General features: G+C 43.0%; 1 protein-coding gene across 2 annotated transcripts in view; it reads left to right on the top strand.

The window, feature by feature from the left end:
• The first annotated feature begins 804 nt into the window (after positions 1–804).
• LOC137360357 (deleted in malignant brain tumors 1 protein-like) overlaps positions 805–25,603 on the top strand; it is a 43,866-nt gene continuing 19,067 nt past the window's right edge. For both annotated transcript variants that reach the window (XM_068025812.1, XM_068025811.1), the window contains exons 1-6: positions 805–893; positions 9,626–9,658; positions 10,995–11,309; positions 19,770–19,802; positions 20,556–20,870; positions 22,329–22,583. In XM_068025812.1, coding sequence (XP_067881913.1) covers positions 848–893; positions 9,626–9,658; positions 10,995–11,309; positions 19,770–19,802; positions 20,556–20,870; positions 22,329–22,583 — 997 coding nt within the window. In that variant the 5' untranslated portion in view covers positions 805–847. The remainder of the gene's footprint in view (positions 894–9,625; positions 9,659–10,994; positions 11,310–19,769; positions 19,803–20,555; positions 20,871–22,328; positions 22,584–25,603) is intronic.

The following is a 25,603-nucleotide window of genomic DNA, read 5'->3' as shown; positions in this document are numbered from 1 at the left end:
AACAAAGCACTCTCCCTGCGGCCTTGTCGGTGGGGTGGGGCGCTGCCTCATTCTTGGGAAATGAGTGGCCCACAGAGCACCCCCACCAGGAGCCACATCATTCCCCGGGACCTCACTCCGCCGGGACCACAATAACACCACCCAAACCCTCTCACTGGGGCCTTACGGGCTGGCTCCGTGACCCCGACTCATCTCGCTCTTCTCTGGGGTTCCAGCGCTGGGCCTGGGTCCGAGGCCTTCTGTAGAACCGGTAGAATAACTTAAGGGATGATGAACAGACACTTGTTCACACAGTGGCTTGTTATGATCTAGAAAGCACGACCTCAAAGAGTGATGAAATTAGATTCCAGAGGAATTTTTGAAAGTCAATTGAACAAGTCCTTGAAATGGACTAACTTGCAGAGTTATGAGAAAAAGCTACGTATGTGACAATAGATTAGACAGCTCTTTCAAAGGGACGACTCTGACTAAATTAGCGGATTGGTCTTCCTTGTGCATTTATGATTCTATGATCTGGACGCCAGATCAGTGACTCGTTTACTTTTCACAGTGTCACACATCATTGACCTCGCAGGATAGGCTGTTAGTTGAAACATGGATTTATTGTATCCATTAATGGTCACATTTCTTCTCATTGGTGCATTTTACCAGACTGTAATTCACAGTTCACGCAAGTTAACATCTATTCGTTATTTGGAAGGAAACATTGGTTTCTGTAGAAACTTCTATTAAAGGATTAACTACCACAACAGCCGGAGTGTCAGAAGCTGCTAGTGGGAGTTTTTAGTGTTTGAGAACAGCGTTCGGTTAATGTTCTGGACTCATCGCTATACCCAGTGACAGAACGATGCTGTGGTCCTTCCTAACCCTGTTTCTACTGCAGTTTTTGAACTGTGAGTTACGGATTATTGAATGTATTATGTTATTTACTGAAATAACTGATTATTTCACTGAAAAAATGATTATATACTGATTATTGTTGAACGATGAGCATCATTAATATGATTAGCGTCTTTACTACAGAACATAGTCAGGTGATGTAGAAAGTAATTAATGCTTTATACATTTTAATGTCCTTGTGCAGAGTTTAATGCAATATCAGAACTTGTTTATTGCCTTCTACTTGCCGCTCGAACAGACAGAGCAGACTGGAGTTGAAAATCTAATGGGATTATTTAAACGGAGTCTGTTAGAAAAAGAGCCGCTTCGTTGTTAGAATAGAATCTGTCAGTGTCTGCGATCAATTTGCAGAAAACGGTTCTATTTTATTTACAGTTGTGATTCATTGGGAAGGTATGAAATGGATATTGAAATGGTTTATTTAATTTGTAGAAGTTTCATTTGATACACATTTTGTTTCCATTTTAAGCTCTATCAGTCACAAATAGGAATCACCCACCATTTATATAAAAATGTCTTCCGTTCATACAGCGCATTTCACGACATCAGGACGTCCCAAAGAGCTTTTCTGTCAATTCTGTACTGTTTTGTAGTGTTGTCCATACTGTAATGTAAAAAACGCGGCAGCCAAGGTCCACATAGCAAGTTCCTACAAACAGCAATGTGATAATGACCAGAATAATATATACATTCGTTTGATGTTGGTTGAGGGATCAACTTCTGCCAGAGCACTAGGGATAACTCCCCTGCCCTTCTTCCAAAGAGTGCACCTGAGAGTGCAGACAGGACATGGGTTTAACTTCTCCTTCGAAATACAACCCCTTTGAACAGTGCCGCACACCCTTAGTACAGTGCTGGAGTGGCAGCCCAGATTTTGTATCAAGTCTCTGGAATTAGACTTGAACCCACCAACTCCTGACACAGAGGCGAGAGTGCTGCCAATTGAGCTGTTGCTGACAGTAATATTGTTTTGGTGACAGTAAACCAGTTTGGAATATTTTACATTTCATTAACGGGTATTTTAAATTCCCAGTTGAGATGTGTGTCGAACACAAAGACGGCAGCAGTTTGCTTTCTTTTTTCTCCTGCGTTTCTTACACTGACACAGCCAGCTGGAATTGTAATTCTCATCTGATTATTTAAAGCGAGCCTGATAGAAGTATAGTGCGGTTTTTGTTTGAATAGAGTACATCAGAGTCTGGGTGTAAGTTTACTTACTGAGTGTAGAACACCAGTTAAAACTACATCGACTGCCGACTGAACCCCCACACACTTTTCTGTCACAGAAATTTCTCAATACAAGTGTTGCCAAACCTCCAAATGATACAGTTGATGAAACTAAATATTTTAAAATAGTTTGTTCAGTGTTGAAGTGTTATACAAAATATATAAAAACATCTCACCTGGAGATAGAAACAATATTTTTCAATTGGTTTTAATTATTAGTATAATTATGATCAAGTGCAAGCTGCAAAAATGGTGTTACTGCAAGTTTTTAAATCCTTGGGGATTTTGCTCTGTATTATTGATTATTTAGTGATTATCTTCAATATTAGCAACTTTTATATTAAAAGACATCACCCTATTTCCACCATTTATATGTACAGTGTCTAAAGTTAGTTAAGTTTTACCAATCGCATATTTTTACTCAGTGTCATGCAGCGTGCAATGAGTTAGAGATATTGTTCCTCAATATCATTCCAACGGCTCTATATATTTATTGTTTTATTCTGTCGATGACTCCATTCTGTTTTGCACTGTTTCCAGTGCGTGTTTGGTTCCATTTATTTATCTCTGTCTTTTAAAATAAACATTATTGGTTTATTGACAGGGCAACTTTGCCCCAGTGTTATCAGATACGTTATGTATTTAACGAATTATATTTCCGTGAATGTTACCTAATTGGATTTTAAAATCCTGTTCTGTGAATTATTTAAAGAACATTTTATTCAAGCCACAGAAAAGGGAAAAATGAAGCGCACATGATTCCCTGTATCCTTTTCTCAAATCGCAAGTTGCTCAGAATCATTGTTATAAGCAAGCATGCTTTTTAAATTATTAATTGCTAGAGTATGAAGTGAATATTGAAATAGTTTATCTGATTTATAGAATTCACATTTAATACGGATCTTAAAAGCAAAATACTGTGGATGCTGGAAATCTGAAATAAAGACAAGAAATGCTGTAACCACTCAGCAGGTCTGGCAGCATCTGTGGAAAGAGAAGCAGAGTTCTGCTTCTCTTTCCACAGATGCTGCCAGACCTGTTGAGTGGTTCCAGCATTTCTTGATTTTAATACGGATCTTAGGTTGTTGGTTTGATTTTACATTCTATCAGTATTAAACAGGGAACTATTATCCATTCTGTTGCTTTTCGAAAACATTGTTTTTGGAAAATGTTGCATCTTATTAAATTCCCAGGTCGTACATGTGAGAGATTTTGATTTAATTCCAAAATTGAACACAAATACTGCCGCAATGTGTTTTATTTGGTTCTCTGCAGCGCTTGAACAAACACAAAGGACTGCAGTTGAAATTCTAAGGAGATTTTTTAAACACAGTAGTCTGTGTTCGATGGTAACACAGGGATTTTAGAACTGCAGTCAAAGCTAAATCTACTGCCGACTGAACCCACACGGGCATTTCTGTCCAAGTTCTTTCACATTCGAAGTGTTGACTGACCCGGTGTGGTATACTGAATGAAATAAAATATTTCAAATTGTATTTTCAGTGTTAGAGTGTTGCACATGATCTATAAATATTGTATAATATATTAACTAGAGGCAGCACCAATATTATTTCATTGAGCATTAATTATTAATGTCATTGTGAAGAGTCTCTGCAAAAGATGATGTTGCTGAATATTCTAAGATTTCCGGAGGATTTTCTGCTTATTGTTGTTTACTTAATGATGAACCTGAAAATGGAGAGCTTTGTTTCGTAAATTAATCACCTTATTTCTCATATGTACACTATCGAGTAATAATTAATGTGACACAATCTCCTTCTACATGCGCCTTTTATGTAAAACATAGTGAAGTGTTTAATGAGATATCCTGAATAGTCTCCTTCCACCTTTTCTATATTTTTGTGGAGTTTTTCGGTCAATGGCTCCATTCAGTTTCCAGTGCTGGTTTGGTTAAATTTATTATTGTCTATCGACAACAAATGCTGGTTAACGACAGGGAAACGTTCCCTTAATGTTATTAGATATTTCCGTGATGAATTTTCTTTTGTTTTTGTAGAAAGCGATTCGATTCTAAAATCCTGACTTTGACGGTAATTTAAGAATATTTTCTGCAAGCCATAGAACGGACAGAAAGTATGAAATGCATCTGACTCCCTGAATCGTTTATTTTACCAATCGGCTGCTGATCAAAATCAATTTGTAGGAAATGTGCATATTTATAAAGTGAATATTGAAACAGTTTCTTTAATTTATAAATGCATCATTTAATACATTTTGTCCTGTTTTACTTTAACTTCATCAAACTCACGGAGGGAACTGTCGATGACAGTACAAACGTATCTAATATTAATCATCTGATTAACATTTAATTGCATTTTCGGAGGCGATTTGAGTTAAATTTAGGTTTATTACCATAATTGGACATAAATACCGCAACAGTTGGTTTTATTTTGTTTCCTATGGCTCTGGTAGAGACGCAGCAGACAGCAGTTAAAATTCGAATCAAGCGTTTAAAATGGAGCCTCTTGGAAGTAGAAAGTGGTCAGTGTTACAGTGTTACAGTTGAGTGTATGGGAGTCAGAAATGCAGAATACAGGTATCTGCATCTTGCCGACTCATCCCACATTGAGATTTCTGTCCCGGAATTTCTCAGTGAAGTGCTGTGTGACACAGAGAATTAGATTAAAACGTGTGTACAGCATTTGGAATGTTCGGAAAGGACTATAAATATTGTATAATATATTAACTGGAGGTGGAAGCAATGTTGTTACATTTGTACTGATTATTAATAGAATTATCAATTACACTCTCCAAAGAGCGATTTACTGCATGAGCAGTTTTATTTAGTCCGTGATAATCTTCAAAACTAAACTTTTTTACATTAAGTCATGCTTTCTATTTCATATATTTATATGCACGGTGTCGTGTAATAATTAGTGTTTCTCAGTCTCTTTCTACATGATTCATACATTTGATGCAGCATTTAATATCCAGAATTGTTTATGAATTTCTTTCCACATTCCTCATACTTTTGTATCGTGCTATTCAATGTTTAAGGGGAGATCCGGAGTTGTTTCCCAATCTCTGGGGAAAGGCCGGGAAAGTGGATTTGGGGCAGTAGATCAGTCATGATCTTATTGAACGGCGGAGTAGTATGAGTAGGCAGCATGAACTACTCCTACTCCTATTAAGTCAATTTATTTTATTCCACATGTCCCATACTCTGGACATCTTGTGGAACAAATTCTGAATTCGTTTGCAAATTGAAATTCAACAGACAGTGCCCAGAACAATTTGTTTCGGTTCTGTAAATGTTCGGTGTGTGTTTGGTTATTTCTAACACTGGTAATGCTTCTTCAGGCACTAGCTAATGTGTTATGGAGATAGATTGTTAAAATTTACTGATAATGCTATTGACGTACATAATCCGATTGTTTGATGTGAGTTCCTTCTGTCCGGTGCTTTGCCTGTGGTTTGAAGCTTCGCCTTTGGCCTCCTTGTCTCGAGAGACAATGGGTAAGCGCCGAGAGGTGGTCAGTGATTTGTGGAGCAGCGCCTGGAGTTGCTATAAAGGCCAATTCTAGAGTGATATACTCTTCCACAGGCGCTGCAGATAAAATTGGTTGTCGGGGCTGTTCTACAGTTGGCTCTCGCCTTGCACTTCTGTCTTTTCTGGCGATCACTGGCAACTGACTCCCACGACTTGTGGTCAATGTCACAGGATCTCATGCCACGTTTGCAGACTTTATAGCAGAGACATGGACAGCTGGTGGGTCTGATACCAGGGACGAGTTCGCTACACAATGTGTCCTTGAGGATCCTACCATCTTCCATGTGGCTCACATGACCAAGTCATCTCAAACGCTGCTGGCTCAGTCGGGTGTATATGCTGGGGATGTTGGCCACCTCGAGGACTTCTGCGTTGGAGTATGGTCCTGCCACCTGATGCCAAGGATTCTTCAGAGGCAGCGAAGATGGAATGAATTGAGACGGCATTCTTGGCTGACATACGTTGTCCAGGCCTCGCTGCCATCGGGCAAGGTACTGAGGACACAGGCTTGAAACATTCGGACTTTTGTGTTCTGTGTCAGTGCGTCATTTTCCCACACTCTCTTGGCCAGTCTGGACATAGCAGTGGAAGTCTTTCCCATGCGCTTGTTGATTTCTGCATCTAGAGACAGGTTACTGGTGATAGTTGAGCCGAGGTAGGTGAACTCCTGAACCACTTCCAGAGCGTGTTCGCCAATATTGATGGATGGAGCATTTCTGACGTCCTGTCCCATGATGTTCGTTTTCTTGAGGCTGATGGTTAGGCCTAAATTCGTTGCAGGCAGCCACAAACCTGTCGATGAGTCGCTGCAGACACTCTGCAGTGTGAGATGATAATGCAGCATCGTCAGCAAAGAGGAGTTCCCTGAGGAGGACCTTACATACTTTGCTCTTCGACCTAAGACGGGCAAAGTTGAACAACCTGCCACCTGAACTTATGTGGAGGAAAATTCCCTCTTCTGAAGACTTGAACGCACGTGAGAGCAGCAATGAGAAGAAGATCCCAAACACTGTAGGTGCGTGAACACAGCCCTGTTTCATGCCACTCAGGATAGGAAAGGGGACTGATGAAGCACCACAATGCTGAATTGTTATGGAATGAGGTGATGATACTTAGTAGTTTTAGTGGACATCTGATCTTTGCTAGTAGTCTGAAGAGACCACGTCTGCATTCGAGGTCAAAGGTTTTGGTGAGATCAATGAAAGTAACGTAGAGAGGCATCTGTTGTTCAGGGCATTTCTCCTGTAGCTGGCGAATGGTGGATCTCTCTACTCGAAAGCGGCACTGTACCTCAGGGTCGACATGCTCAGCCAGCTTCTGGAGTCTGTTTAAAACGACTCGAGCGGAGGCTTTCCCCACTATGCTGAGCAGGGAGATTCCATGGTAGTTGTTGTCATCCTTGTTCTTATAGAGGGTAATGATAATGGCATCGCGCATGTCCTGTGATACTGCCCCCTCATCCCAGCACAGGCAAAGCAATTCATAGAGTGCTGAGTGTATAGCAGGCTTGGCACTCTTGATTTATTTCAGGGTCAATGCCGTCCTTTCGGGGGCTTTACCACTGCCTATACAATCAATGGCATCACAGAGTTCCGATTTTGTTGGCTGTTCGTCCAGTTCATCCATGACTGACGGAGACTGGGCTTCTTTGAGGGCGGTATCAGTGACAACATTTTCCCTGGAGTATAGTTCCAGGTAATGCGATAATAACTGTGATTCTATCAATTAATATGCTTCTGAATCCACAACATCTCGCTTAATTGTGAAATTAATTCAAATTAGACCTAAAATAATTTTAGATAATATAATTAAATTAAGTAATATAATTAAATGCAATAATCTGCCATGAGAAGCATGTACTTATAAACTCTCTGTATTGACTGTATTTTATAATCCCTAAACCACGCCTGTCTGTGGTTTTGTAAATCATTCAAGAGGTTAAATTCTGGGCTTTGGATGTTCCACATTTGTCCCGTTTCAGTTCACCTCATTGGAGTGTATTGTTATTTGTAATTAATATTTCCATATTACTGTTTGTGGTACTGCCGTACAATAGTAAGTTAAGTGGAGTATAAAATGAGAAATTAACTTGATACATTTATTTATCTAAACATCAGGAAAGTAACTTTGTGATGGTACACCAAGAAATGCATTCAAAATGTTTCGTGAACAGCAATGAGAGCAGTTAGAAACTGTGAGGAAGGATGAGAGGGAAAATCGAGGGATCAGCAGATATGAGGAGTAGGGTAGATAAATGGGAAAATAGTAATGATTGAGAAAGGGGAACGACTGAACATTTATCTGAGACAGTAAGAGATAAATTCGATGAACAGGCAAGTATTGGAGTGTCGGTTACAGATTGTTTAGATTCATTTTCGGGATTTGAGCTCACTGGCTAGGCAGAATTTACTGAACAACCCTACGTAGCCAGAGAGAATGGCGGGGTGTTTTCTTAAACCACTATCGTCATTTGGCGATATTGTTCTGCACCCATTTATTGTCCATCCCTAGTTTTCCTAAGAAGGTATTGGTGGGCTTTCTCCTTGACCCATTGGATTATATGGGGGCGGGGGGGGGGGGGCGGGGTGGGTGGGGGGAGATGGTGGTGGAGGGGCGGGAAGGAAAAAGGCGTGACCTGGGTGGTTACAGGCTAACATGATAAATGTATGAAGATTACAGGAAATGACTGAGTGGATTGATGAAGATTCACGGACTCTACTGAAGCACTGAGGTTGGAACCATTTTTCAGTAAATACAGAAAGATTATTCCAACTCGTCTGTCATTTGGTCACTGGAAAAGGGGAATTTGCGGGAGTTGACTATTATCCAGGGATGTTGGTAGGAATTCTGAGGCTACAGGACTGGGCAGAAGTCACACACTATTTACATTGCAGAACTATCTGCATAAAGAGACCTGTGAGATTATAGTTGGGAAACTGTAACGCATTTAAGTTTACTCGGTAAGCACAGCTGAGGACAGGAATCGATTTCCCGTTGTCTATAGTATATCAGCAGAATATACAAAGAGACAACGATGCATGCGACACATATCAACACCAGGGGGATAGGGAACAGGTCAACCTACTGACTGCATTCTTAAAAATGAAGAAACACTTAACCAGTAAACCGGAAAACGATAGTTTGAACATCATTAGTGGGTAAAAGAATAGGGCAAGTCGGCGAGTATAGGTGACCAGATAATGACAACAGCAGGAACTTAGTAATACTCAGTCAGCACGGAGTTAGGACGCTGACAGACCGTTCATCTTGTTTTGTTTGCTGAAGTTATAAATTAACTAAATGGTGGAAAAACCAAAATACACCTTTACATAAATTTGAAAGTTCCAATGGGAAGAATTTTCAGTTAACTAAAAGGCATCGAGATCGATTTAATTTAATTTATGTTCCCATCCCGGCATGAACATTGGACCAGAAAGCTGAATTCACTGAGACTGCCATCACAAGCGGGTTTAAAAGCGGATCCATCGCTAGCCTCTTCTCAGGGCACCTACACACATGTCATCAATGGTCAGAGCATCATCAGCACAAATTTACAGGGCGATGGGGAAAGGGAGTGAGACTAATTAGACAGGTCTTACAAAGAGACACCATAGACAACATGGGCCGAATGGCGTCTTTCTATGCTGCTTCATTGGAAGATTCTATAAGGGAGAGGACCATCACCACCGCCTTCTCAGACTAGTAATACTTTCACACTGGTAATACATGGGGCCCACCCACCGTCAGACAAGGAGTGAGAGAGGGTGTGTGTTTATGTGAAAAGAAATCTCGATTTTTTTTTTTGGCCCATTACCAATATTAATTTGTTGCAGAAATTGTATTTTCGGTTTTCAGAAATGAAAACAGATCCCGGTATAACTTCTTCCGTAAAGTGACCCTGTCATTATTTGCATTTGAGTGTTTTTTTCTGACAGTTTCATTCATTTTGTGCCCCAGTGAACATTAATTCTCAACTTGTCATTTCAGGCAGACCTGGGAACAGTCAGCCTGACCCGTCAGGTAATCGGTCTTTATTTTCACACTCTCTGCTATCTCTCTGCTTAAATAAAAACCATTAAATATTTAGCCTGGGTGATAATCTCAGCGTCTTTTTGATCACGGATCAACCCGCTGCCCGGTTGCCAGTCAGATAGGGAGTGTGTCCCTCACAGTGTTAATAAAGACCTTTCATTCCAGCTGATAGATTGCTGCTGCATTCATGCGGAGCGACAATAACAGAGGGTCTCTGAAGATCAGAGTGTGAATGATCAGCTCCACTCACTCTGTTACCTAGCTGAGAGCCGGGTGCTGCCTTCATGTGGAGGTACAATAACAGAGGGTCTCTGAAGAGCGGAGTGTGAAGGATCAGCTCCACTCACACTGTTACCTAGCTGAGAGCCGGCTGCTGCCTTCATGTGGAGGTACAATAACTGAGGGTCTCTGAAGAGCAGAGTGTGAAGGATCAGCTCCACTCACGCTGTTACCTAGCTGAGTGCCGGCTGCTGCCTTCATGTGTCAGTACAACAACAGAGGGTCTCGGAAGAGCAGAGTGTGAATGATCAGCTCTACTCACACTGTTACCCAGCTGAGAGCCGGATGCTGCCTTCATGTGGAGGTACAATAACAGATGGTCTCTGAAGAGCAGAGTGGGAATGATCAGCTCCACTCACACTGTTACCTAGCTGAGAGCCGGCTGCTGCCTTCATGTGAAGGTACAATAACAGAGGGTCTCTGAAGAGCAGAGTGTGAATGATCAGCTCTACTCACACTGTTACCCAGCTGAGAGCCGGCTGCTGCCTTCATGTGGAGGTACAATAACAGAGGGTCTCTGAAGAGCAGAGTGTGAATGATCAGCTCCACTGGCACACTTAATGCTCCCAAAGGCCCAGCTCACCAATCAGCAGTGACATCGACATCACATGACCATCCAGCCGGGTTTTATTGGCTGTGGTGGGTGAGTTTGCAATTTCTTCTCAACTCTCCTGGTGCTGGGATCTCACAGTGTGCGGCCAATCAGTAAAGAGCACGGTAAACATGTGGCCATTACAGCACCGCCGATATGCCTGCTTCTGCAGGTTAAATATATTCTGAACCGATTGCCAACCGGATCACATTGGAGCCGCTGGGTTGGTGGGAATTTCCGGCTGTCTCCCGGTTCCCTGCTCGTTTTCACAGTTTCTTAGAATTTCCCTCTTCTTTTTGCAATTTTTAATAGTTGCTCCCTGTTTTATTCAGGTTCTGGACACAGTCTGACACTGATTCCCCTCTGGCCTGGTGGATGGGGAGGGTCGATGTGCTAGGAACCGGTGGGTTTAATAGACTGTAACCGCATGATGATATTTCTGATGTTTTACAGAGACAGTGAAGCTGAGACTGGTGAATGGCGGTAATCGGTGCGCTGGGAGAGTGGAGATTCACTACAGGGGACAGTGGGGGACTGTGCATCATGATCTGTGGGACCAGCCGGACGCCGCTGTGGTGTGTCGGGAGCTGGGCTGCGGGACCGCGGAAGTTGCACTGGGCTGGGCTGACTTTGGGGAAGGCTCCGGTCCCGTTGTGACGAGTGATGTCGAGTGCGGCGGAACCGAGGCCGCTCTGCGAGATTGCAAGTCATATCAATGGGATCACTATTCTGAATCACACTCCAATGATGCCGGCGTCATCTGTTCAGGTAAAAATCTTTCTCAGTCTCTCAACTCCTGCCGCAGCTGATAGAATCCATGTAAAAGCGGAAGTAAATTAATCTGGAACTGTCAGTACCCGGAAAATCAGATGATAATTCCAGTAATCTCCGGTTAAAAATTATATTATTTAAAATATTAGGATCACTGTTTGTTAAAAATATATCTTTGGTATTATATTTAATACACATTCTCCACCAGGTGCAGAATATACCTGATACTCAGCATATTTACAATACAGACAGAGAAGTTGCCAATGAGATTTTCCCTAAAGCCGCACTGAATGAGCGGAACTGCTGGAAATGTCACAATCTCAATTCAACTCTCCATTCATCAACCCTGCAGCCGCTACCAAGCATGCGCTGTCAGCTCGGCTGTATGCCTGCACTGCTCGCTTGGCCTCAGATCTCATATCTTAAACATGTTGTGAAGCTGAGACTCGGAAGCAGGGTAGGGAGCGTTCTCAGCATGGGGGGAGCTGGAGTTATGTGTCAGCGGTTACTGTGTAGCAAGGGAGAAACTTGCACAGTAAAATCCCACTGCTACGGAATGTCAATATGGAAACAACTCTGACAGAATCTCAGGCTACAAGAACTGGAAATAGTTCCAATCAGTTAAGAAAATCCTTTGGAACTGGTCGATAAGGAACAAATCTGACCCATAGTTCTCGCCTGGTCACTATCAAAGCACATTAATTGGCTTTTACACAATTTGCTTGTTGTGTGATATTGTTCCAGGCAAAATGGCTTTCCGTGAAAAATGCCCGTATTTAGTAATGTGAATTGACATTAATATCCCTGGTGACTATTTTAGAACAATTCTCCTTCCAAGTAAGTACCCGGATGTCCAGGACCGGCAAAAATCTGGGGACCTGCTGGGGATCACTGATTGTCTCTATCCTAATTTCTTCAGGTCTTTATCCATATTGCCATTGAATTTTCAGAATCTGATGACTTCGTAACTCATGATTCAGTTTAAGTCTTATCATTGTTTGATATGCTAGAGATTAGTCTGTGTGCCTGAGCTAAACACCTAACCTGCACACAATAAATAGACGTGTCCTCTCGCTTGTGTCATTTCGATTTAAATTCATCAACATTTGACATTCTGCTTGCTGATTATGTTGTAGTACCTGAACTCAGTTTTCAAATGAAAACCAGAAAATGTGCGAGATTATCTTTGAAAATAATTGACAATTTACATTGCCACGCGATAGAAATTGATAACATAAGTACTTTACCTCAGATGTGACATGTGGGTACAATATGATCACAATGTTTAGGGCTCTATCAGCTGACTATAAATAAACAGAGAAATCGGATTATTGATCAGATTGCGGAAACTCCAACCAACTTTTAATATCAAGCACCTTAAAATGCTCACTGCTAACATATAGTTCCCAGGAAATGCCATGCTCAGACCGGTGATTGACGCAGCCCCTCATAGAGTCATCGATTCATATAGCACAGAAACAGGCCCTTCGGCCCATCGTATCTGTGCTGGCCATCCAGCACCTACAATTCTAGTCTCATTTTCCAGCACTTGGCCTTGTATGCTTTGGCGTTTCAAGTGCTCATTTAACTACTTCTTAAATGTTGTGTGGGTTCCTGCCACTACCACCACTTCAGGCAGTGTATTCCAAATTCCAACCACCCTCTGGGTGAAAATTATTTTCCTCAAATCCCCTCTAAACCTCCTGCCCTTTACCTTAAATTTATGCCCCCTGGTTATTGACCCCTCCACTAAGGGAAAAAGTCTCTTCCTATCTAACCTATCAATGCCCCTCATAATTTTGTATACCTCAATCATATCCTCCCTCAGTCTTCTCTGTTCTAAAGTAAACAAGCCTAGCCTTCTCAGTCTCTGTTCATAGCTGAAATGCTCCAGCCCAGGCAACATCCTGGTGAATATCCTCTGCACCCTCTCCAGTGCAATCGCATCCTTCCTATAGTGTGGTGCCCAGAACTGTACACAGTGCTCCAGCTGTGGCCCAACTATCGTTTTATACAGCTCCATCGTAATGTCCCTGGTGCTGTCTTCCGTGATCTATGGAAAGGTACACCAAGGTCCCTCTGACCTTCTGTACTTCCTAGCGTCCTACCATCCATTGTATATACCCTTGCCTTGTTAGTCCTCCTAAAATGCATCACCTCACACTTCTCAGGATTAAATTCCATTTGCCACAGCTATGCATCTCACCAGCCCATCTGTATCGTCCTGCAATCTAAGGCTTTCCTCCTCACTATTTACGACAACACCAATATTCATGTCATCTGCGAACTTACCTCCAATAATCATTTCTAAATCATTAATATACACTACAAACAGAAAGGGTCCCAGCACCGATCCCTGCGGTACACCACTGGTCACAGGCTTCCACTCGCAAAAACAACATTTAACGACTACCCTCTGCCTCCGACCACTGAGCCAATTGTGGATCCAATTTGCGAAATTGGCCTTGATCCCATGGGCTCTTACCTTCTTAACCAATCTCCCATGCCGGACCTTATCAAAAGCCTGACTGAAGTCCATGTAGACTTCATCAACTGATTTACGTCATCTACACATCTCGTCACCTCCTCGAAAAATTCAATCAAGTTGGTTGGACAGGATCTCCCCTGACAAAACCGTGCTGATTACCGCTGATTATACCCTGCCTCTCCAAGTAGAGATTAATCTTGTCCCTCAGAATTTATTCCAATAGTTTTCCAACCACTGATGTTAGACTCACCGGCCTGGTCCATCCCTGCTAACCTTCTTGAATAATGGTACCTCATTCGATATCCTCCAGTCCTGTGCGGGCAGACTGGAGATTTACTGGAACGGAACCTGGGGCACAGTTAGCTTGACCTGGTCGTTACCGAATGCGGAAGTTGTCTGCAAAGAGCTCGGTGGTGGCTCTGGAGTTGCAGCGCCCCTTTATGCTCACTTTGGCGAAGGGTCAGGGCCTGTTCTCAGTCCGGCTGGCTGCGGACTGCAGAGTGACGTTGGAGTAATATGTTCAGGTACAAACTCCGATAGTAATGGAAACAAAGTGGTTACCTACAAATATCGTGCTGCCGCCTCTGATAGACAGTGACATGTTAGAAACATTCCCATGTTCAGAAAGGGAAGGCTTTTAAACAGCGTTTCATGTTACATTTCTTCACTTTTGCAGTGACCAGGCTGAATGATCGGCACAAAACTAACAAGTGCGCGAGTACTAGGTGGTATTTATTCAAAGGTGATAAAGAGGATATTGGGACTGCTGAATGTCTTTGTCTTGTATTTGGTTCACTAACCCCCTGGGAATTGCCAGAGATCTCTGAGGCAAAGTGACCTGCCTCAGATAGATTGCAATCGGAAATTGACAGATCAAACATTACAGGTATTGTATTACAGGTATTATTACAATTGGCAGGTAAGACAATAAATGCGATTTCAAATGGGAAATAATTTGGATACAGACTAGACACATTCCCACTCGGGGGAAAAGGAAGGCGATCCAAAGCCAGATATTCCCAGATTACTAAAGAAATAGGGTTGAAAATAAAGCTTATCATAAAGGTCACGTTCGGAATTCAGTGGAAATTCAATCTGAATACAAAAACTACGGGGAGAAATGAATTGGGACGTAAAAGAGTCCTACGGAGTTTGGAAGAATAGATTTGTGTTTAGCATAACAGAGAACCCAACTGTCTTTTTATAAGCATGTAAAAAGGAGAAAAGGTAGTCAAAAGAAGTAAGCGATGAGGGGTACACCCTGCAATTACAGGGCAGTGAGTCTAACGACACTGATGGAGAACAGATTAGACAGAATAAACTGGCTGAAAACTAATTGTCATTTGGAAGACGATGTGTTATTAAATTAAAGTCTGCATTTATCAGTTAAAGGTAAATTGACTTAATAAGGTTGATTGAGTTCTTTGAAGCACCGATGAGCTCTGCTGAGAGTTTTGCAGTTGCTATTATGTACACGGACTTTTAAAAGGCGTTGGATAAAATATCAGGCAATGAGTAGACTTATTAGTAATATTGAAAACATTAGGATTGAAAGTTGAGTGGTTGTGTGGTACGAAATTGTCCAAGGGAATGAAAAGATCATTTAGTTGTGAACGACGTTTTTGGAAACTGGAGGGAAGTGTGTCGCGGTGTCACATTGGGTCGAAATTGGAACGACTGCTCCTTTTAATATATATTAATAACCTGATACTGTTATACAATGCTTCATTTCAACGTCTGAAGATGACACGGAAGTGGGAAATGCAGTAAATAGTGACAAGAATAGGAATACATTTCAAGACATGGACAGACAGGTAACATAGAACATTGAACAGTACAGCACAGTACAGGCCCTTCTGCCCAAGATGTTGTGCCGACACTTTAACCTACTCTAAGATCAAACTGCCTACATACCCTTCATTCTACTATCATCCATGTATCTATCCAAGAGTCGCTTAAATGTCCCTCCTGTATTTGCGTCTACTACCACCGATGGCAGTGCATTCCACGCACACACCACTCTCTGTGTAAAGAACCTACCTCTGATATCTCCCCTAAACCTTCCTCCAATCACCGTAAAATTATGCCCCCCGGTGATAGCCCTTTTCGCCCTGGGAGAAGGTCTCTGGCTATCCACTCTATCTATGCCTCTCAGCATCCTGTACACCTCTATCAAGTCACCTCTCATGCTTCTTCACTCCAATGAGAAAAGCCCTAGCTCCCTCAACCTTTCTTCATAAGACATGGCCTCCAATCCAGGCAGCATCCTGGTAAATCTCCTCTGCACCCTCTCGAAAGCTTCCACATCCTTCCTATAATGAGGCAACCAGAACTGAACACAATATTCCAAGTGTGGTCTAACCAGGGCTTTATAGAGCTGCAGCATAACCTCGTGGCTCTTAAACTCAATCCCCCTATTAATGAAAGCCAACACCCCATAAGCCTTCTTAACAACGCTATCAACTTTGATGGATCTATGGACGTGGACAACAAGATCCCTCTGTTCCTCCACACTGCCAAGAATCCTGTCTTTAAGCCTGTATTCTGCATTCAAATTCGACCTTCTAAAATGAATCACTTCACACCTTTCCAGGTTGAACTCCATCTGTCACTTCTCAGCCCAGCTCTGCATCCTGTCAATATCCCATATAAACATACAACAGTCCTCCACACTCTCCACCACTCCAGCAACCTTTGTGATATCGGCAAACTTACTAACTCAGCCATCCACTTCCTCATCCAAGTCATTTATAAAAATCACAAAGAGCAGAAGTCCCAGAACAGATCCCTGCGGAACACCACTGGTCACCGAGCTCCAGGCTGAATTCTTTCCATCCACTACCACCCTCTGTCTTCTATGGGCCAGCCAATTTTGTATCCAGACAGCCAAATCTCCCTGTATCCCATGCCTCTTTACTTTCTGAATGAGCCTACCATGGGGAACCTTATCAAACGCCTTGCTAAAATCCATATACACCACATCCACTGCTCTTCCTTCATCAATGTGTTTTGTCACATCCTCAAAGAATTCAATAAGGCTTGTGAGGCATGACCTGCCCCTCACAAAGCCATGCTAACTATCTCGACTCAAACAATGCTTTTCGAAATAATCATAAATCCTGTCTCTCAGAATCCTCACCAATAATTTGCCCACCACTGACGTAAGACTGAGTGGTCTATAATTCCCAGGATTATCCGGATACCCTTTCTTGAACAAGGGAATAACATTTGCCACCCTCCAATCATCTGGTACTACTGCAGTGGACAGTGAGGTCGCAAAGATCATCGCCAAAGGCGCGGCAATCGCCTCCCTTGCTTCCCGGAATATCCTTGGGTATATCCTGTCTGGCCCCGTGGACTTATCTATCCTCATGTCTTTCTAAATTTGCAGCACATCCTCCTTCTTAACATCAACTTGTTCGAGCATATCAGCCTGTCACACGCTGTCCTCACAAACGACAAGGTCCCTCTCATTAGTGAATACTGAAGCAAAGTATTCATTTAGGACCTCCCCTACCTCCTCCGACTCCAGGCACAAGTTCCCTCCACTATCCCTGATCGGCCCTACCCTCACTCTGGCCATCCTCTTGTTCCTCACATAAGTGTAGAACGCCTTGGGATTTTCCTTAATGCTACCCGCCAAGACTTTGTCATGTCCCCTTCTAGCTCTCCGAAGTCCATTCTTCAGTTCCTTCCTGGCTACCATGTAACCCTCTAGAGCCCTTTCTGATCCTTGCTTTCTCCACCTTAAGTAAGCTTCCGTCTTCCTCTTGACTCGCTGTTGCACATCTCTTGTCATCCAAGGTTCCTTCACCCTACCATCCCTTTCCTTCCACATCGGGACAAACATATCCAGCAGTCGCAGCAAGTGCTCCCTAAACAACCTCCACATTTCTTTCGTACATTTCCCTGAGAACATCTGTTCCCAATTTAGGCTCCCCAGTTCCTGCCTAATAGCATTGTAATTTCCCCCTCCCCCAATGAAATATTTTCCCATCCCGTCTGCTCCTATCCCTCTCCATGACTATTGTGAAGGTCAGGGAGTTGTGGTCACTATCACCGAATTGCTCTCCCACCGAGTGATCTGCCACCTGGCCTGGTTCGTTGCCAAGCACCAAATCCAACATAGCCTCCCCTCTAGCCGGTCTATCTACATATTGAGTCAGGAAACCTTCCTGGACACACCTGACAAAATCTGCTCCATCCAAACTATTTGCACTCAGGAGGTTCCAATCAATATTAGGGAAGTTGAAGTCACCCATGACAACAACCCTGTTACTTCTGCACCTTTCCAACATCTGCCTCCCAATCTGTTCCTCCATGTCTCTGTTGCTATTGGGGGGGTCTATAGAAAACTCCCAATAATGTGACTGCTCCTTTCCTGTTTCTGACTTCCACCCTTATTGACTCAGTAGACAAACACTCCTCGACGACCTCCCTTTCTGCAGCTGTGATACTATCCCTGATTAGCAATACCACTCACCCACCTCTTTTACCTCCCTCGCTATTCCTTTTGAAACATCTAAACCCCGGAACATCCAACATCCATTCCTGCCCCTGTGATATCCAAGTCTCCGTAATGGCCACAACATCGTAGCTCCAAGTACTGATCCATGCTCTAAGTTCATCACCCTTATTCCTGAAACTTCTTGCGTTAAAATAGACACAGTTCAACCCATCATACGGGCTGCAACTTTGCCCTGTCAACTGTCTAACCTTCCTCACAGACTCTCTGCACTCTGGATCTGCCTGTTCAACAGCTATCCCATCCACTGATCCGTCACTCCGGTTCCCTCCCCCCTGCCAAACTTGTTTAAACCCTCCCGAAGAGCTCTGGCAAACCTCCCGCCCAGGTTATTGGTGCCCCTCCAGTTCAGATGCAACCCGTCCTTCTTGTTCAGGTCCCACCTTCCCCAGAATGTATCCCAATGATCCACATATCTGAAGCCCTCCCTCCTACACCAGCTGCACTCACTCCCTGTTTCTAGCCTCACTCGCACGTGGCACCGGTATCAAACCTGAGATTATTACTCTGCTCGTCCTGCCTTTTAGCTTCCAACCGAAATCCCTATATTCACTTTTCAAGTCCTCATCCCTTTTCCTAGCTATGTCATTGGTACCGATGTGTACCAAGACGTCTGGCTGCTCCACCTCCCCCTTAAGAATCCCGTAGACTGGACCCGAGACATCCCTGACCCTGGCACCCGGAGGCAACATACCATCCGGGTGTCTCGTTCGCGACCACAGAATCTCCTGTCTGTTCCTCTAACCATTGAATCTCCTATCGCTATCACTCTCCTATTCTCCCCCCTTCCCTTCTGAGCCACAGAGCCAGGCTCAGTGCCAGAGACCTGGCAGCTGTGTCATTCCCCTGGTAGGTCGTCCCCCCAACTCTATCCAAAACGATATACTTATTATTGAGGGTAACGGCCACAGGGGATCCCTGTAATGTGCGCCTATTCACTTTCCCTCCCCTGACGGTCACCCAGCGACGTTTATCCTGTAACTTAGGTGTCACTACTACCCTATAACTGCTCTCTATCACTCCCTCAGCCTCCTGTATGATCCTAAGTTCATCCAGCTCCAGCTCCAGTTCCCTCAAGCGGTCTGTGAGGAACTGGAGTTGGGTGCACTGCTCACAGGTGAAGTCAGCAGGGACACAAGTGGTGACCCTTACCTCCCAGATCCTGCAAGAGGAGCATGCAACTGCCCTAGCTTCCATCCCCTCCGCTCTAAATTAACATTGGCAGATACCTCACAGATCAATGTTTCCGCAGAATAGAGTGAAGTGATTCATTTTAGTGGGCAGAATGAGGAGAGTCAATGTAAATGATAAAAATGTACAGGTGTTGCAGGAACATCGAGAGCTGAGGGTGTACGTGCAGTTAGTTGCATTTGTGTCTTTTCTTTCTGACAGTTTCATTCATTTCGTGCCCCAGTTAATTCTAATTGTCAACTTCTCATTTCAGGCAGACCTGGGGACAGTCAGCCTGACCCATCAGGTAATCGCCCTTTATTTTCACACTGTCTGCTGTTGCTCTGCTCTAATTAATCTCATTAAATATTAAGCTTGGGCGACAACCTCAGCGTGTTTTTGATCACGGATTAACACGCTGCCAGGTTGCTAGTCAGAAAGGGTGTGTGTCCCTCACAGTGTTCCTAAAGATCTTTAATTCTAGCTGAGAAATGGCTGCCGACTTCATGCGGAGGGATAATAACTGAGGGTCTCTGAAGAGCAGAGTGAATGATCAGCACTACTCACGCTCTTGCTGCTCCCAAAGGCGCACTTCACTAATCGGCGCTGACATCGACGTCACATGACCATCCAGCCGGTTGTTTATTGGCTGTGGTGGGTGAGTTTGCAATTTTTCTGATCTTTCCTGGTGCTGGGATCTCACTGTGTTCGGCCAATCAGTACAGCGCACGATAAACATGTGAGCAATGCAGCCACGCCCATCTGCCCACTTTCAAGAAGTTAAATATATTCTGAGCCTATCGCTAACCGGAACCCATCGGAGCCGCTGTGTTGGTGGGAATTGGCGTCTGTCTCCCGGTTCCCTGCTCGTTTACACCGTTTATTACAATTTCCCTCTCCTTTTTGCCATGTGTAGTATTTACTCCATATTTTATTCGGATTCTGGACACAGTCTGACACTGATTCCCCACTGGCCTGTTGAATCGGGAGGGTCCATGTGCTGGGAACCTGTGGGTTTAAAAGACTGTAACGGCTTGATGATTTTTCTAATATTTTACAGAGACAGTGAAGCTGAGACTGGTGAATGGGGGCAGTCGGTGTGCTGGCAGAGTGGAGATTCATTACAGAGGACAGTGGGGAACTGTGGAACATAGTCTCTGGGGCCTGCCAGACGCCGCTGTTGTGTGTCGGGAGCTGGGCTGCGGGATCGCGGTCTCTGCACCGGGCGGAGCTCACTTTGGGAAAGGCTCCGGACCCGTTGTGACGGCGAATGTAGAGTGCCGCGGGACCGAGGCCGCTCTGCGAGACTGTAAGACATTTCACTGGGGTCACTATCCCACTTCACACTCCTATGATGCCGGCGTCATCTGCTCAGGTAAAAATCTTTCTCAGTCTCTCATCTCCCGCCGCGGCTGATGGATTCCGGGAAAAAGCAGAAGTAAAATAATCCGGGATGATCCGTTCCCAGAAAGTCAAATGATAATCATTCCAGTATTCTCCGGTTAGAATTAATATTATTTAAAATATTGGAATCACTATTTGTTAAAATTATACCATTAGTATTATGTTTAATCAAAATTCTCCAACGGGAGCACTAAATACTTAGTACATTTACAATACAGACAGAGCAGTTTCCATTGAGATTTACCCAGTGAATGAGCGGAACCGCTGGAAATGTCACAATCTCAATCCAATTCTCCATTCATCAACCCAGCAGCCGCTTTCGGGCATGCGCTGTCAGCCCGGCTGTGCGCCTGCGCTGCTCGCTTGGCTCCAGATTGGATATCGTAAACATGTTGTGAAGCAGAGACTGAGGAGCAGCGGAGGTTTTTTAGCATCGGGGAGTAGCGGAGGTTTTTCAGCATCGGGGAGCTGGAGTAATGGATCAGCGGGTACTGTGTATCACGGGAGGAAACTGCACAGTAAGATCCCATCGCTACTGTATGTCCCATTCTTTTGATCACTGTTGAAACAACCGTGACAGAATCTCAGGCTTGAAGAACTGCAAATAGTTCTAATAAATAAGGAGAATCCTATGGAACTGCTCGAGAAGGAGCGGAGAATTAATTCTCCCGCAATTCTGACCCATAGTTCTCGCCCAGTCACTATCAATGCCTATTAATTGCTTTTTTAAATGCTTGCTGGTTGTGGGATATTGCCCCAGGCAAAATGGCTATCCGTGAAATATGCCCGTATTTAGTAATGTGAATTGACATTAATATCCCTGGTGACTATTTTAGAACAATTCTCCTTCCAAGTAAGTACCCAGATGTACAGGACCAGAAACGGTCTGGGAACATGCTGTTCCTGGATAACTCATTGTCTCCATCCGAATTTCTTCAGGTCTTTATCCATATCGCCATTGAATTTTCAGAATCTGATTACTTCGTAACTCACGATTCAGTCCAAGACTTCTCATTATTTGGTATGCTGGAGATTGGTCTGTGTGCGTGAGTTAAACAGATAACCTGTCCACAATAAATAGACGTGTCCTCTCGCTTGCGTCATTTCGATTTAAATTCATCAATCTTTGACATTCTAGGTGACCATTATGTTGTAGTACCTGAACACAATTTTCAAATGAAAACCAGAAAATGGGCGAAATTATCTTTAAAAATAATTTACAATTTACATTGCCACGCGATAGAAATTGATGACGTAAGTACTTTCCCTCACATGCGACATGTGGATACAATATGGTCACAATGTTTAGGGCTCTTTCAGCTGACGAGAAATAAACAGAGAAATCGTATATTGATAAGATGACGGAAACTCCAACCAACTTTTAATATCAATCGCCTTAAAATGCTCACTGTTAACATATAATTCCCAGGAAATGTCAAGCCGAGACTGATAAATGGAAACAGTCCCTGTGCGGGCAGACTGGAGATTTACTGGAATGGAACCTGGGGCACAGTTTGTGGTAATGGGTCCTGGTCGTTACCGAACGCGGAAGTTGTCTGCAAAGAGCTCGGTTGTGGCTCTGGAATAGCAGCACCGCTTGATGCTCACTTTGGCGAAGGGTCAGGGCCTGTTATTGGTCCTCCTGGCTGCGGACACCAGAGGGACGTTGGCGTAATCTGTTCAGGTACAAACTTGATAGTAATGGAAACAAGTCGTTACCTACAAATTTTGTGCTTCCATCTCTGATAGACAGTGACAGGTTAGAAACATTCCCAGTTTAATAAATGGGAAGTTTGTTAAAACAGCGTATCATGTTACATTTCTTCACTTTCGTGGTGAACGTGCTGAATGTTCGGCTCAAAACTAACAAGTGCACGAGGACTAGATGGCATTTATTCAGAGGGGATAAAGAGGATATTGGGACTGCTGCCTGTCCTTGTGACGGTTTTGGTTCACTAAACACCTGGGAATTGCCAGATATCTGTGAGGCACAGTGAATTGGCTGAGATCGATTGGAATCGGAAATTGACAGGTCAAACATTACATTCGTAATAGGCAGGTAAGACAGTAAATGTGAATTCAAATAGGAAATAGTTTGGATTCAGACTTGACACATTCCCACTCGGGGCAAAGGAAGGCAGTCCGAAACCAGAGATTCCCGGATGACTAAAGAGATGGAGTTTAAAATGAAGCAGAAACAGGAAGCGTATCATAAAGGTCACGTTCGGAGTTCAGTGGCAATTCAATCGGAATACAAAAACTACAGGGCGAACTGAATAGGGAAGTAAAAGGTTCATACAGAGTTTGGAAGAATAGATTAGTGTACAACATAAAAATGAACCCACATGTATTTTTATAAACATGTAAACAGTAGACAAGGGAGCCAACAGAAGTATGAGATGAGGGGTGCACCCTGCAACTACAGGTCACTGAGTCTAACGACACGAAAGGAGAAAATTGCAGAGACTAATCCGGCTGAAAAATCATTGTCATTTGGAAGAATATGTGTTATTAAATTAAAGTCTGTATTGATCAGTTAAATGTAAATTGCTTTTAATTCACTTGATTTTCGTGGGCAGAATGAGGAGAGTTAATGTAAATGAAATTATAAAAATTTGCAGGTATTGCAGAAACATCGAGAGCAGAGGGTGTACGTGCATTTCTCTTTGACTGTGGAAAAAACGGGAATGTTGTTAAAAGGCATAGGAGTTCCTGGACATTATTAATAGAGTCAAAAAAGTGAAGTCATGGTGAACACTTATAAAAGAATGATAAGTCCAGCAGGAGCATTGTCTCAAATTTTAGAGAGAACATTTTAGGAATTACATCAAGTCCGAGGAGCGTGCAGAGGCGATTTTCCAGAGTATTATGTTTAGGCGGGGATTGCAGTTCTGTGGGGAGACAAGAGAATCTGGACCTCTTCCCCTTAGAGCAGAAAATGTTAAGGGAAGATTTGGTATCGTTGTTCAGCATCATAAAGAGTTTGTTAGAGTAACGAACATTGTATTGTTCCAGTGAACAAAGGATCAGTAATGAGCAAACACAGATTTAAGGTGATTCACTACAGATCCTGAAGGGACATCAGGGAATAAAAGTTTGCAGCTAGCTGTTCTGATCTGGATTACACTGCTGGAAATGGTTGTGGAAACAAATTCAAAAATAACTATCACATTCAAAAGGAAATTGAATAAATAGTTGAATTTGAATCATTTCAGCGCTATGAAGAGCAAGGAAGTGGGACTATTTGCATTTCTCTTTCAAAGAGCCAGCAGAGACATAATAGGCCGAATGGCCTCCTCCTGTGATGTATAATTCTCTGATTCTATTAAAGCATAAAATGTGCCATTGAATTTTTAAGGAATTTCCTAACAAGGAGGATAAGTGAGTGTCTTCTGATGTCCATATGGACTTCCAAGAGGCAATTGATAAGGTTCCACCGAAAGGATCATTGGCAGAAATATATATAGTGCACGGGATTAAAGGTGACCTTGTTACATGGGTTGGTAATTTGTTAAAAGGTAAAACACAGGGATTACGGATAAAGTGAATAACTGATTGGAAGGGTGAGACAAGTAATGTTCTTCAGAGATCTGTATGCGGGCTCAGCTTTTCATCATATTAACTGAAGATTGAATGGATACAGAGTCAGGTGACCAGGTTCACCCATATAAATAAGTTTGGAAGCACAATATGTTGTGTAGATGCAATTATGAAGTTACAATGGGGCACAGACAGATCAAATGAGTGGTCGAGTCTGCGGCAGGCCGAGGTCAATGCGAGAAGTGTGAAGGCATACATTATGGATAAAAAAAAAATCACTGAAATATTTTCCTAATGCTGTGAGTCCAGTAACTATAGAGGAGCAAATGGGTTTGGGTGTTCAGGGATAAAAGGGTTGAATTGTGAGGGCAAGTTTGAAACATGGAGATTGTTTACCCCTGAATTTCGAAAGTTGATGGTTTTGCAATTAGAAAGATAAAGCGATAATATAATTCGATGAGTAGATACCAAGAAAGTATTTCCTGTGGTTTCAGAATCCAGAACATGGAGAACAATCTTCAATCGGAGCCAGGCCATTCAGAAGTGAAATTAGGAAGCACATTTACCTTAAAAAAAGAAATAGCGGAGGTCATGCATTTCCTTCCCCAAAAGGCAGCTGTAAATTTTGAGGCTGAGATTATTTGGTTCTTATTAGGAAAAGGTATCAACAGATATCGAGTAAAGGCAGGGAAATGGAGCTGAGATACTGTTCAGTCATGACCTAATTGTTTGGAGGGACAGCTTCAAGGCACAATTGTTGTTTTCTGTAACTTTGTTCCAGGTACTAGTGATAGGAGTAATGGTAACTGTAATAGTAACAGTAATAGTAACAGCAATAGTTGCAGTAATAGCAGTACCAGTAATTCTGGAGCTAACAGGAGTAGAAGCAGCAATAGTATTAACAGCAGTAATAGAAGGCGTGTGATCGCAATAGTAGCAGCAGTAAAATAATAAAACATATTAGCAGTGATACAGGTAATAGTAGAAGTTGTGATTTAGCGAGTAGTAGCTGCAGAAGTAGTAATAATCACAGTACTGGTAGTAATAGCTATTGCTCCAATTCAGCTGTAACCAGATAAAATGTGAATCCACCTAAAATTATTTTCAGTGTAACTAGGCTAATTGCGGCATTATTGTTATTTGTTAATACAATTATTGTTATTA

This window comes from Heterodontus francisci, unplaced genomic scaffold (assembly GCF_036365525.1).
Source record: "Heterodontus francisci isolate sHetFra1 unplaced genomic scaffold, sHetFra1.hap1 HAP1_SCAFFOLD_188, whole genome shotgun sequence".
NCBI classification, from domain to species: Eukaryota; Metazoa; Chordata; class Chondrichthyes; order Heterodontiformes; family Heterodontidae; genus Heterodontus; species Heterodontus francisci.
The sequence above is the reverse complement of the archived record's forward strand: the minus strand, read 5'-3'. Positions and strand labels throughout refer to the sequence as shown.